The 14,660-nt window shown below is 52.3% G+C and overlaps 1 protein-coding gene across 8 annotated transcripts in view; it reads left to right on the top strand.

Annotated features, from left to right (window-relative positions):
• TTLL11 (tubulin tyrosine ligase like 11) overlaps positions 1-5,330 on the top strand; it is a 233,401-nt gene extending 228,071 nt beyond the window's left edge. For 2 of the 8 annotated variants that reach the window (XM_084799159.1, XM_084799153.1), the window contains 2 exons: positions 233-3,127; positions 5,226-5,330. In XM_084799159.1, the coding sequence (XP_084655285.1) occupies positions 233-510 (278 nt within the window). In that variant the 3' untranslated portion in view covers positions 511-3,127; positions 5,226-5,330. Of the gene's footprint in view, positions 1-232; positions 4,377-5,225 lie in introns of those variants that run through there. The other 6 variants (XM_084799156.1, XM_084799157.1, XM_084799155.1 and 3 more) reach the window with 6 other exon arrangements.
• The last annotated feature ends 9,330 nt before the right edge of the window (positions 5,331-14,660 follow it).

Genomic DNA, 14,660 nt, shown 5'->3' with positions numbered 1-14,660 from the left:
CACTTCTCTGAGACTTAGATTCCCCATCTCTACGAGATAAAACCTACATCGTGAGACTGTTTAAGTGCAGAAGGCCTGGGCATGGAACGCGCTCTGTGCACTGGCTTTGTGTGGCATATCCACACTGAAGGCCCAGTGAGTAAAGGGGCTGACTGTTGCTAGCAGTTGTGCTTTGGGGTTGTGGCTCCCTGGGGTACCATGAGCTCTCTGACAGCAGCCTCTCTACCCACAGGGATGTGTCTGCAGGCATTCGTTGAAGCTTTCTTCTTTCTGGCTCAGAGGAAGTTCAAGATGGTCCCTCTCCACGAGCAGGTGGCCTCCTTGATCGACCTGTGCGAGTATCACCTATCCCTGCTGGATGAAAAGCGCTTGGGGTGCGGCCGGGCCCGGCGCACCCAAAGCAGTCCTCCCCAGGAGATCAACCCTACAACCCGGTCAGCTGCAGACAGCCCTGCACCCCGAGTGATAGGCGCTAACAAGCTCTCTCACTCCAGACACCCTCTGTCCTGAAGGCCACCTTGTCGTCCTGGAAGAAGGCATGCCCCTGGGCTCCCCACACCTGTCGGGAGTCACTGGGGTCCCAGCTGCAATGGCCGTGCATCCTCTCTGTGTTCTGCAGGGCTCTCACCTCACATGGACAATTCTTGCCCATCTTCCCCCCAGCACCTCATGGTGACCCACCCTGTTGAGTCATCAGTGGACATATGACATCTGAGCTGTGACAGATGGCACATACTATTCTGGGCTCCTGGGAAGCACCAACTGGGGCAGTTCTGCCGTGCTTGGGGCCGCAGGGGGATGGAGGGCAGGGGGGAAAGGACAGAGCATTTCAAAGCAGACAGATGTGGATGTGGTAAGCAGTCTCTCCACTGGGATCTCCTGGGGCCTCCAAGGGCCTGCTGGTCAGAGCTTAGCATGACCACACCCCGTTCCTTCCATCCATCCCCTGAAAAGAAGTCAAAATATCGAGAAGGCAGACACCCCAATCATGTGCCAAATGGGTGTACTTAACAGATTGACTTCGCTTATTTCATTAATTTGCCTGTCACTGAAATGTTTGATTTATTGCTAATTAAGAAATAACAGAGTAAAGTCCCCCAGTCTCCCTCCCTGTCCAGGGTCCAGGGGACCCCTACGAAGGTGGGGCGCCAACCCATAGGCCAAGAGCCACTGGCTACCTAGCACTGTGCTGTCAGCCCTTGAGTGAGGCGAGGGAGGCTGGGTTGAGAGCCAGGACCAGCAGGAGGATGTGTAGGGCCTGTGGTGGCCTAGCCCAGAACAATCAGTGTTCTCAAACACCTGCTGCGAGGAGCAGGGTTTGAAGACCTGGGTCGGTGCCTGCTCCTCAGGACCCCTTGGGCAGATCAAGTGGGTTTCATTGCAGATGTCCCAAAGGAGAAGTGTGAGGGGACTCTTGTTAACCAGCCGAGAGCTGGACAGCTGCAGGAACCTATTAAACAAAGCTGTGACTTGACCCTGTTTCTCTAAATGAGTCTTCAGAAAGTGCTCGCCAGCACAGAGTGGAGTCTCCGGGAGGGGCAGAGGGGAAATGCGTTCAAGAGGTTGAACTGCAGCCGCATTAAGGTGATGATAAAAAAAAAAAAATGTCGGAGCTCATGGCGAGAGACGGCCTCTACAGCATGCCTGAATCTAGAGGTAGGCCGTTCTTGGCTCCACAGTTACAGAGCCCCTCCATCCTGGGAGCACTGTGTTGCTCGTGACCTTAGGCAGCTCCCCACCCTTGAGGATTTGGCTTCGTGGAGACGATTACAGAACCCATCACTGACAAGTTGGCCCCTACCTCAGTAGCTATGAGAGTGAATGCCAGGAGGCTTCCACATCCCCTTCCATTTTCTAGAGGCACCACTGTGTATACTTGCTATGGGTACTAGCCCTTCCTTTTGGGGGGGGTTGTTTTTGTTTTGGTTTTGGTTTGGTTTGGTTTTTTGAGACAGGGTTTCTCTGTGTAGCTTTAACTGTCCTGAACTCACTTTGTAGACCAGGCTGGCCTCAACCTCACAGTGATCCATCTACCTCTGCCTTCCGAGTGCTGGGATTAAAGGTGTGCGCCACCATGCCAGGCCTTGCCCCTCACTTTTTGCAAAGTGTGACTAAAAGGAAAGCAATGCAGATGGGTCCTTCTTCCTAACAGTACCGGGACAGAGCCAGAGAGCCCAGGCAGGCTGGGGTGTGGGGCGGGGATGTGTGTGGATGTGTGTGGCTCCGCTGAGTGCTGCACGGTCTGTGACCCGTGGCCTAAGGACCCTTAAGATCCATCCCACCCCACAGTCTAGGCTCAGCTTTTCATGTTTGAGGCGCCAGCTGTGACCCATCAGCCTGGCCAGAAGGAAGCCTACAAGGACATAATATTCAGGTTAGTTGTTTAAATGCTGGTCCTACAAGATGCCCACCCCCAGCCACAGCCCTGGCAGAACAGGGCCTCACATAGCTCCGTGTTTCCATTTCCCAAACAAGTCTTTCAGGGAGGTGAGAGGGTTCCCCTTGTATCACCTTCCCCTCTCTTAGACCTCAGCGAGTCTCTCCAGGATATGCTCCACATCCTCTGTCCCTTCCTCTCTAACATCTGGAAGGAGCAAGAATACCAGAGAGCCCTCAAATCCTGTTGAAACTGACCCCAGTCAAGGCCTCTTGATCAAGCCCCTCCCTCTCTTCCCTATGAGCCACACGGACCCCACAGCCCTGGGTTTGCCGCTCTGGCTTCCTAGAACTCTTAGAAATCTGTTGTCAGGAAAACAATGAGTCATTTCCTCACTGGCAGGAAGACCCTGGCAGGCCTCTGCTCCAGGCTCCCCGCCCCACCCTTGCTGCCACCTCTACCTGGTCCATGTTGATCCCTCTGCCCAGTGGAAAACAACTTTCTTGTTCAAGCACCCTGCTCCAGCTGTCCCCACCCCCACTTCCCCACCTTCTCACAGAATGAACAGCTTCCTCCATATATGTTCAGGAACCCAGAAAGCCCCCTTCTTTGTCACACTTACCTGTGGGCACCCAGCTGTGACCTCTTTTCAGGGCCAGGCATGTGCTGTTGGGTCCCAGGCCAGCCGCTGGGTACAGAGCAGCGTTCCATCAGGGCTTGTTGAAGTGACTGGAAACTGATCAGCTCCAGGTGAGGAGATGCACGCCTCTCCTGATGCTCTTAAGAATCATGGCTTTGGGCTGGAGATATGGCTCAGGGGTTAAGAGTGCTGCCTGCTCTTCCAGAGGTCCTGAGTTCAATTCCCAGCAACCACATGGTGGCTCACAACCATCTACAATGTGGTTGGATGCCCTCTTCTGGCCTGCAGGGGTACATATACCTTAAAAATATATACCTTAAAAAAAAAAATCAGGGCTTTGGTGGCTGGAGAGATGGCTCAGCAGTTAAGAACCCTGGCTGCTCTTCCAGAGGACCCAGGTTCAATTCCCAGCACCTACACTGGTAGCTCACAGGCAAACACACCAGTACACATTTTTAAAAAATCATTTTTAAAAAGAACCACAGCTTTCTAAGCTTTACTGAACTAATTGACTGAACAGCCCTAGATCCCCAGAATCCCAACTGGCTGACCCCTTCCCCAAACAAGGTAGCTGTCTCATGAGCCCATGAGTAGACAATGACTTTGTTGACCCTGGAGTCTTTCCACAGCCAGATTCCATGTGGCCTGAGCTGCAGGTCATAGACCTAGGCCTATGGGGGGGTGGAGGGCACCCGTCTCCTTCAGCCCTGGACTCCAAGGACTGCTGGGAAATGGCCTTGGCCCTGTTCCTCTACCCTGTCTACAGTCACCGCACACATTCAGAGAAGGTAGTCTGCTGGGAACCTAGGTAGGTAGCGAGTTGGCTGGAGAGGCATTTGAAAAGTACTCCATGCCTTTCTAGATTATTCTACAGTCTCTTTCTCGTGTGAGTGAACATGTCCTCCATGTTTTTTCAGTTCAAAGGGCTCTTTTAAATTTGTTTTCTTGTCTGATCCAGCTACCCAGTGAAAGATGAGGACTGTTACCAGGCTTCCTAACACCCGTCGAAAGCCAGGTCGCCAGACACGGCAGCCTACGTGGCCAGGAAGCGGGATGTCCCATCAGAGCATACCTGGGAATTCTGGGGACATGGGACCTTCTGGTTATTTCTTCTATTGGGCCCCAAGAATCTGTGTGCTCACAGACTGTAAGGGCTCCAGGTCCTCTAAAACCTAACCAGGTGATCCCCTGTCTCAGTAGCTTGGGAACAAATGTTAGGCAAGATGAAGAACAGCATAGTCATCACAGAAGCAAGCACTTACACAAACCGTGTGCTGGCTGGATATTTGATTGCCTTCACACACTGGCTCCCGGATTCTAGCAAGTGTAACAGGACAGAAGTTAAAAGCTCTCTTGAATAACGCCCATCAAAATGAATGAAGCGGAAGTACTAGCTCCCTCCCTCCCTCCCTCCCTCCCTTCCTCCCTCCCGGCTGCCTTTCATCTGCACACACTTGAGACATTCATTCATTGCCACTCCTCAGATATCTGGAGTTGGCTTTGTGATTGGCAGAGTATTAACCCAAAATGGCTCTGACCAACCCTCCTACCCCCCTTTTCTTGATTATGGTCCCTATTCCTCGGCTCTAAGTGAGCGCTGGACTGGCAGTGCTTGGCATTGGGTGCCTGCTCTTGAAGCTCAGGACACATCCGGTGTGTTCCCAGCAGCCGAGAGCTGGCCATGCTCACAGAGGGAAATTCACCAGCGAGCGCTGTAGCCTGAAACCTACCTAGCCTCCGTTGATAATTCTGCTGCTCTCCCATTTCATTTGATGAATGTGAGTGAAATCTTCCCACGCACCATGTCCCACTAAATAAAGCAATACATGTTTCTTGTTCTCAGAAATGAAGAAACTCAGCAGAATGGACAGTTGTCTCTTCTCATGACCAAAAGTCTTGCTTCACTTTAACTGGAAAAAAACACATGCTGCCTCTGTTTATACTTACACACGTGTGCTCACACATACACATACACACCCATATGCATGCACACTCACACACACATGTGCTCACACACAGACACCCATTCACACATGTGTATGCACACTCATACGCACGTGTAAGCCCGCACGTGCACACCCACATTCATGCACACGCATACACACACATGCGCGAGCACATACATAAGTGCGTGCACAGGCATGCGCACACACTGCCACTGAGCTTCAGCATAACACTAATGTTCTCCTCATTTCCGGCTCTTTGCAGCCCTGCGCAGCAAGACCCGCTCACCTGAGGAGATCCTGAGAAAAGGTCCCTCCTGTGCGCTTGCTGTGACCAAGGCTATGGTCCCAGGATGCCATGACTCCCCGAGGCCTCACTTGGGCTGCAGAGATATTTTCCCTGTTTCACATCAGATTGGAGAAGGCAGACGAAGCCTGGTCTCGTCTGGAAGGTCCGAGACCTTGGAAGTCCGACGTGAGTCTTGAATTTGCTTGATCTGTTGCACTGTTAGGAAGTGGCCATGGCTGGGTGACCCTCCCTCCCTGACACTAGTCCCTCTTCTGTACAGAAGAGATGGTGTCAAAAGAGACACAGAGAGCCTGGCATGAGACTTGGCACCTGGGAAGCGTCTTCACAAATGGCTGCTGAGGAAAGGTATGGTCCCCATATGCTGGAAGCAATGGGTGCCCGCAAACGCTGCTGCCAGGCCGTGAGTGCCTGGGCGGCTGTCAGGACCTGACGCCCATCTCCCGCTGCCACTGCCACCTCTTAAAAGCTGCTCAAACTTCTTTATTAAATTTTCATGGCGCATGAAGTCGAGGCCCTGCCGCCACAGCCTCTTGGTATCTTCACAAAACGCAGTGATGAGATGAAGCGAGCACTGCTGAGCACAGGCTCGCTGTACAAACTGCTATGGATTATTGACAGCTTCCTTTGTGTGGTCATTTTTGATAGCAAACCTGTGGGGGTGGGGGAAGGGGGGCCGCTGACAATGTTTGTTCATTTTGGGTCAATTGGTATGCAAAGGGCACCTTTTAATTTTTTTTCTCCCTCCCCTTATGGTTGCTGTTTGCTTGAGCGCTGTTGACACTAGGGAACCGTACAATCCTGGGGCAGTCAGAGGAAGGAGTTTAGGAAATGCTCCAAACCTTAATCGGCCTGAGGACCAGACTCTCTGAGCAGGGAGGGCCCTGTTAGAAATCGCCCACCTTTCAGAGCCTCTAGGAGGGACACCTGTGTGTGAAGCCACCTCATGGAGCTCCTCCCAGGAAGCCTGAAGTGCTGAGGCGGCACCAAGGAGGCCACTAAGAGCTCTGCTGGCCAGCATTACCCAGTGGCCACGACTCCTGAGAAGAACCCCCTACCCCCACAAAGCTGCCTCTTCCCAGCACCTCTCCCCTCTCCCCAACCCCCTCCCCTCCCCAGGAGCAGCATATGTTCTCTCTGCATATTTCCCAGACTCTGGCCCACCCGGTGGAAAGTGGGAAGCAGATGGCCGAGAGTTAAAAATAAAGTGAGACCCCCCCCAGCTCCCTGGAAATCTCCACCCCCCACCCCAGTGGCTCCAGAGCAACATTCGGTTCTGCACAGCCCCTGTGCCACTTGGGAAGGAAGTCTCTCAGGCAGCCTGTGCCCACTGATGGTTCCCTGGCTCCCTTGGTCTCCTCAGTGTCGGTAAGTCACTGAATATTCAGATCCGACATAGGCCTTGTATTCCCACCGTGTGACCGCATCCTTGGCCCCAGGCTCCTGTGTCACAGGTCATGTGACTTTTGGGGGGTAATAGAGCTGTCACTTCGCTGTCCTCTTCTAGAGAGAACCAGGTTTGCCTACCAGGAGTCCCCACCCCCATCCCCCAACAAGTGGAGAGGGTGGTAGGACAGCATGCAAGGTCACCCTAGCATGGTTTTCTGGGTCTTCTCTGCACCAGGGCACAGCTTTGGGGCTTGAAATGGAGACCATCATGACCAGAGAGGCTCTTCAGCCTGCTGCCTTCCCTCAGAGCCCTGGGCTTTAGGTGATAATCCCTGGTGATCTGTCCCCACCTCTGTCTTTAATCCAAGCAGTTCCTGACATTACCCACCGCCACATAAAGGTTCCCTGTAAAGCCGTGTGTGTATGGCTAGTCTTTCACAAGAGAGGGCCCACAGGAAGGGTCGACTCCTTCTTCCTTGCATGTGAGGGAGGTGAGCCTCTTCATGAAGGAAGCTAGAATTAGGTCTTAGGCCATCACTTGGCCATATACCGCCCCCCGCATGGGGGCAGCCCGGGAAACTCCAGGCTGGACTCCACGGCAGCACCAACTCTGTATGCTCTGCCTCTGCAGATGCACCAACAGCCAAAGCCTCCAGTACTTCCCTCATCTCTGCAACTTCCTTGCGTGGGGGTGGGGTGGGGGTGGGGGGGTGGGGGGGCGTAACCTATCCAAGTTCGTGACCGCTGCCAGCCTACCAGAGTCCAGCCGTGACCAACACCCTCCAGCCCCACCTCTGTGAGACCCAGCCTCTTGCTGGCCAGGGTATACTGTCAACGAACTGGTCCTTGTCAGATCCCAAGGAAGATGCCTGGGCCCACACAGGATGAGTGACTGAATCTACTTAGCTCTCACTGTAGCAAAGGGCTGTAAGCGGAATGGTTTATAAACAACAGGAATTTCTTCCTTCCTCTTCTGGAGGCATCCGAGCTCAGGATGCCAACATAGCCGCACTCTGATGAAGGCCCCGAGGCTATTTGCTGCTGTCTTCTTTCTCACTGTACCCTTATCTGGCAGAGAGAGCACAAGAGAGCAGTCTGGGGTCCTTCTATAAGAACCCCAATTCTGTTCACGATCTAATCACTTCCCATAAGCCCTCTTCCGCGTGTCAGTCCAGCAGGAGTGAGGAGTTCGTCGGCTGAAATTTGGAGGGGTGGGACAGCTATCTTCAGTCCACTGCCACAGGCTTTCCTCTCCCCCAGGAGAGTAGATTTGGAGACTCCTGAAGCCTTGTGCTGAGGTCATCTCCCTGTCCCGGGTGGGAAGCACTGACGCTCTGCTTTCTGAGCAGCTCCTCGCTGAGCACTCACTCCTACATGGAGCCACCGGGAGCCGTTTCCAGAGCTGGCTGCTGTTGGCCTCACAGACCCCTGTGGGTCACGGGGTCTGTCCATGGTTGTATCAGGGCAAAGCACACATGCCACAGAGCGACAGGTCAGAGGCACTCGCTCACTGGAAACTTCATGTTTTTTAGCTTTAAAAGTCCTGTCAGTTTTGCATTCTGTTCAGCGCCATGGTCATATTTTAGTCAGGCTAGGTCGAACCAGAAGTGAACTAGCCTGTGAGTGTCAGCAGATTACCCAGGAGGCTTGTTTCCTGCTCACGTAGTTTGCGGGGGGGTGGGGGGGGCTAGGTGCCAACCCGGGCTCTTCCCTCTCCAGGGAGGTCCCAGCCGTGTGAGGGAAGACAGGGCAGGTGGGTGACTGAGGATGTTGCTTAGGCCAAAGCCAACTATCTCCACGTACACGCCTTGGCCGTCACCTTGTCACATGGCCCTGACCCGATTGCTGGTACGATAGGAAACACACTCTCCTGCACTCCCAAAAAGAGGCTAATATGGGGTCAGAATCACCTGCTACACCCCGTCAGCACAGTGTGAGGTTCTGCTCGACGGCAGCATGTTGGATTCTCCAAAAAGCTCTCAGCTCCATAAAGCCATTGAGGGAACAGCAGCAGTCCCTGCTGCCCGCAGGCCACCCTGTGCAGTTGAGTTTCTCCTACCATGGAGGTTAGAAGGCACTCACGGAGCTGTAGCCCTTGGAAATGGTTGAGCTTAGCTGCCAGGCGGGCCCTGAGGGGAATCCAACACGTCTAGAGCCAGCAATCCAGATAGCCCTGTTTCTAGCCAGAGTGTGCCCGGCTGTGGAGACGGGAAACATGAAACGTAAGACTGTCCTAACAGCCAGACTCATTCTGGGTGCCACGGTCACCCAGATGTCATGGCATTGCTCCCATGTGGCCCACGACTGGCCAGGTGGCCACCGGAGAAACTTTGAGTCCAGCACGTGCAAAGCTCGGCGTGACAGCAGACACAAGGAAACCACTGCTCCTGTTACTTCAGGTCAGCGAGTTTTCTCGACTCGAAGCGTTGATGTGTGGGCAGAGAGCATTAAGACACCCACAGTGTCGGCCCCCAAGCCTGGCCCCTGGCCCTGCAAACATTAGACAGTGTCCTCACAGCGCAGGCTCCCAACTGCTGTCGCCACGTGCCATTTCTCTCTCTGTTCACACACAGCCTGTGCAGTGGCACCCAATCCGAGGGGAAGGGCAAAGGTCTTGTTGAGATGGGTCTGCAAAATGTTCAGTAGGTGAAGGCACTGGCCACTCATGCCTGCCAACCTGAGTTCTACCACCCTCCCCCCCCCCCCAACGGCCCCACATGGTAAACAGAGGAAACTGACCCCTGGCGTGGTTCTCCTACCTCGACATACATCCCATGAACACGTGCACACATATGTGTATGCATACACGTATGTTGTTCTGCGTCTGGTGGGAACCTGGGCCTTGTCTAGTGCTCTCCGGGGAAGCTAGGCCCTGTAGAACACCAAAACGGAAGTGCACGCCCCTCTGCTGAAAGGTCAGAGCTACTTCCCGTTTCCAGGCAGAAAAGGGAGAAGCTGGGGGTCAAAGGAGCTCAGGGCTCTGAAACCCAAGCCGGGTGGCAACGAGCTCGGTAGCCTGACTTGGCTGCTTCAAGAACAGTGGGGGACTGAGGCTCGGAGCTCCAAAACTGAGAGGCAGTGGCAGGAGCTTGGGTTGGTTCGGGCAGTCAGAACCAAGCACTGGCCTTTGTAGATTATTTTGTGAACAGGGACATGATAAACCTTGGGTAGTGGTTGGGCTGGAGAGATGGCTCAGAGGTTAAGAGCACTGACTGCTCTTCCTAAAGGTCATGAGTTCAATTCCCAGCAACCACATGTTGGCTCACAACCATCTATAACAAGATCTGTAACCATAATAAATAAATAAATCTTAAAAAAAAAATAAAAAAACCTTGGGTAGTGGGAGGGTTTTCAGGGGTGATGTGCTTAATTTGTTGGAGCTAGGGGTGCTAGGGATACCTCATTTACATGCGGCAACACAGTCCTCTCATAAGAAGGAGACTGCGGGACTTAATTATCCTATGGGCAGACTGTGTGAGGGTGGGGGTGGGGGTGGGGTGGAGAACTCCAGGTCCTGTTAGAGATATCAAAAAAGGTCATTGGTTGAAAACTAAGGTACCAAGAACCCCATTAGCACAGAGAGGTATCAAAAAAGGTCATTGGTTGAAAACTAAGGTACCAAGAACCCCATTAGCACAGAGGATATTTCCAGGAATCCCCAGGTGCACGATGAATGGGTTTCTTATTGAGAAAGCGGTGGCCTGTGACCTCCCGGGGGCTACGGGACACTGCTTGAAGGATCTGGGAAAGGAAGGAACTCAGCTGAGGAAGGGAGTCAGTTCTCCTAGCACCAAGCTCCGGGGCTATCCTGCAATGCCGGACTTTGCCCTTAAGGGCAGGTCCAACACAACACACACAAACGTAAAAAAAGATAATTTCTTGTAAGACGAGAGGGGCCTCAAGGGCAGGAGCAAAGGGTTTCAGGCCACCCAGAAAATGTCCACCCACGTTCCATATTCTTTACTTGGTAAAACATGAGTGTTGTGTATTTCACAATGCTTCTCCTTAAAGATAACTTTTTAAAAGAGTTTTAATTCTTGCCATACTGGAAGACTTACTTCCATGGAAAGACATAACCTCAAAACCCTCGGTGGATAGAAAACAAGACACGAAACAGCTCAGGCTTCTGTCTTTGGTTGTTATAATAAAAAAAAAATGCAATCAATCAATATATATGTGTGCATGTATACACATATACCTCTGTAAATACATGCATCTATAAACTGCATTTGTGGCCTCAAAAAACACATGCCTTAGTTCACTTTCTATTGCTGTGATAAAACATAACCAAAAGCAATTTGGGAATAAAGGGGTTTATTAGGTCTACTGGTTTATTATATACATTCACTTCGCTAAGAGAAGTCAGGGCAAGAACTCAAGCAGGAGCCTGGGGGGGGAGGAGCTGACGCCAAGGCCACGGAGGGATGCTGCTTACCGCCTGTTCCCCTGGCTTGCTCAGCCTGGGTTCTTATACAGCCCAGGAAGCCCCGCCCAGGGGTGGCACCGCCGCAGTGAGCTGGTGCTGGAGGATGGTTTTGTGCACTGTATATTCAAATGCTGACTCTGCCCAGAGACCTGGTTGCAGCTCAGGCTTTGGCACCGTCATTTCTATGAAGCATCTCCTGCCTCAACGTTGTGTAAAACTTGTTCTCCGTCACTTCTGCTTGGTTAATAAAGAGCCGAACAACCAATGGCTGGGCAGGAGAGGATAAGGCAGGACTTCCGATCCCAGCGAAGGGGTCCCAGGTGGAAGTGGGGGCACAGGAGTCACTATAAGGACACAGATGAACAAGTAGCGGCCAGGGCACCACTAAGATGGCAGGTAACAGGCCACGTGGCTAGCCCAAGCCAGCATAGAGGAGTTAGAACAGCTCAGTTTCTGCCCAGCCACAGTGCCGAAATCTATTATTAATAAATGTAAAGGTCTCTGTGTCATTATTTGGGAGGAAAGACAAGCACAGAAAAGCCCTACTTTCATGTTTACAAGCGGGGCCCTCCCACATCTGTCATTAGCCAAGAAAATGCTCCACAGGCCAATCAATCTGATGGAGACATTTTCTCAGCGGAGGTTCCTCTTCCATCATTATTGAAGCTTGGGCCAAGTTAACAAAAAAAAAAAAAAACAACAACAACAACAAAAAAAAAACAATCCCAGCACATAATACACGGCTAAAACAAAAACTACAGTTTAAAGGCACACAGTGTCAGACTGTCCCCCATCCTCCCCTGCTACCGTTGGTGGGTTTCTGTGTCTTTTTAGGCAGTCCATGTACATTCAAGAACTCTTAGGTGTGTGTGTGTGTGTGTGTGTGTGTGTGTGTGTGCGTGCGAGCGCATATATACGTGTGTATCTATATGTATATGTACACATGTTTCTCTGCGTGTGTGTGCACGCGCCGGTTCTTCTGTTTTTGTACACACTAACTTGCACTCTGCTTTAACTCAACACTAGTTTTTGATACATACATGACTCTGCATCATGATCGTACATGGAAGTGGGTCTTGGCTTTTTAGTGATGTGGTAGGATCCATTACACAATGTATTGTAATTACATATTATTGCGTCCCTTTCTTCGGTGGTCCTTTATCAATGCATTTCCATCACGGCCAGTTCTGTTGCTATGTAGTGTCACAGGGATAGTTGTCACATACGCCTTGACTTTATATACAAGGATCATGTGTCCCGGAAGGAGAATTACCAAGTAAGAGGGTAATGATAAACCTTCCGAACCGGCCACATGCCGCAAAGCAAGACAAATTAAAGTATATAAATGTAGGCTTATTGGAAGCAGTTCTAGGCCGCCATGCGGGGGGCGGGGGGGGGGGAGGGGCGGGGGAGAAGAGACGAGAGGAGAGAGGAAATGAAGGAAGAAGGAAGAGAGTGAGCAAGAGAAGAGAGGGAAGAACCAAAATGTCCGGGTTATTTAGTGAAGGGAGAGGGGAAGCCCCGCCCCCCAGGCTGGGCTGGAAAGTTCAGGGTAGAGGGTGGGGTGTGCCATATGCCCTGCAGCAGTTAGGGACCGAGGGATGCTGGGAGAACCTGGGAGGCTGGTCTACCTTGGTATGGTCTGAAATCCAACAGGTACATGCATTTTAAAGTTGCATCACTCCGGTTCAGTTGATCTTCAAAGGGGTTGGGTGGTTTTTCAGCCCCATTAAACCCGTGTGAAAGTGCCAGGCTGGCATTATTCCCAACGCAGCCCTACAGGACGTATTGTCAGGACGCGATTGCTGGCCTGTTGGTGGGTAGGAAGCACAGCCTCATCTCATTACAGATTTAATTTTCACTTCGAGACTCTTATGTGTGCTGAAAGCTGTCAGCATTTCCTGTTCTGTCAGCTGGCTGCTCCCACCACGGCTTGCTTTGTCCATCATCTTCCCTCTTGACTTGTACCTCTTTACTGATGAAAAGAGCTGGCCTTGGCTCAGAACCTTGGCTGCAAAAACCTTCTCCTACATGAGCCATTTTCTCCAAGTCAGATAACCCTCACTGCCTCCGTCCATTCTCCACAGTGTCCCTTCTGTACTGTCAAGCCCCTCACGTTCCTCCCCGGGAAGATGTAAAGTGACTTCTGGCCCTGAGCTGAAGAGGGGCTGAAATCCCTCCAGTCTATGAGCCACACAGCCACCACTGAGCCTTTACTGAGCCTGTAGCACCAATGGCATATAGGGTAGAGTCTAAGAGCCACCCCTCTGTGGAAGCCATGAGCAGCCTTGTTGAGTGCCCAGAGCCCCTACCCCACCCCACATTTTCTGTCATTCCATAAACTCCCACCCCTTGCTGCTCACCCTCCCAGTGCTAGGTCCAAAGTTGTCCCTCAGTTCCTAATGCTCTTCTCTGCTATGGATCTGGGGGATTTGCAAAGTCCCCAAGCTAAGGATCACTAGCTGAGGCTGGGCATGGTGGCACACGCCTTTAATCCCAGCACTTGGGAGGCAGAGGCAGGTGGATCCCTGTGACTTCGTGACCAGCCTGGTCTACAGGTCTACAAAGTGAGTCTAGGAAAGCCAAGGTTATACAGAGAACCCCTGTCTCAAAACAACAACAACAACAACAAAACAAAACAAAACAAAACAAAACACCCCCTCCCCAAAAAAAGGATCACCAGCTGAGGCCAGGAATGGTGGTGCACGCCTTTAATCCTAGCACTCAGGAGGCAGAAGCAGGTGGATCCCTGTGAGTTCGAGGCCAGCTTGGTCTACAAAGAAAGTCTAGGATAGCCAAGGCCACACAGAGAAACCCTGTCTCAAAAAAGAAAAAGGGATCACCCAGCCCCAGCTGTGCAAGGCTGACCTCTCCTGCCCCGCTGCGCCTGAAACCCCCGTGTAGCCCTGTCACCCACTCAGGGTGATCCTCTTTGTTCCCCAGTGCCAGGACAGGTCTACACCGCTTCAAGACCCCAACTCCATCCTCAGCAAGAAGAGATGCTGGGAAATGTGTGGGGAGAGAGGGAAGAAGGAAAGCAGGGGTGAGTGAGAGAGAGACAGGTACCGTCCAGCTCCGGAACTCAGTGCACACAGGGGCAAAGGTGAAGGGCCCAAAGCCCCTCTAAGACTCCGATTTGCCAGGGTTGGGGATTTAGCTCAGTGGTAGAGCGCTTGCCTAGCAAACACAAGGCCCTGGGTTCAGTCCTCAGCTCTGAAAAAAAAAAAAGACTCCGATTTGCCCACCTGTTCAAAGGGCTATCCTTTCCCATAGACACCCATTAACACTTCTCAAAAGGCAACGTCTAAGAAATGTAGCAGACAGGCCCTTCCTACCCTGGTCTGTCCTGCTAGGCTACGTGGAGGCCTTTGACCTGGAGTGGCCTCTCCCTCCCTGCTCCTAGCACCCATTGTAGAGGGCGGAGAGGAAGTACAAAGGCCTCTGGTATTTGGACCTCCCAGGGCCTCAGGAGACAGTAGGATGCAGGCCTCAGACCATTCCTTCTTCCTCAGTGGTGGCTCCCATCTCCCGGACCCTCCTCACAGAGACAACGTTCCTGTGCTCCATGTCTGCACTCC

This window comes from Acomys minous (assembly GCF_964271855.1).
Source record: "Acomys minous genome assembly, chromosome: 10".
NCBI lineage: Eukaryota > Metazoa > Chordata > Mammalia > Rodentia > Muridae > Acomys > Acomys minous.
Note: the sequence above shows the minus strand (reverse complement) of the source record. Positions and strands in the feature narration are given on the sequence as shown.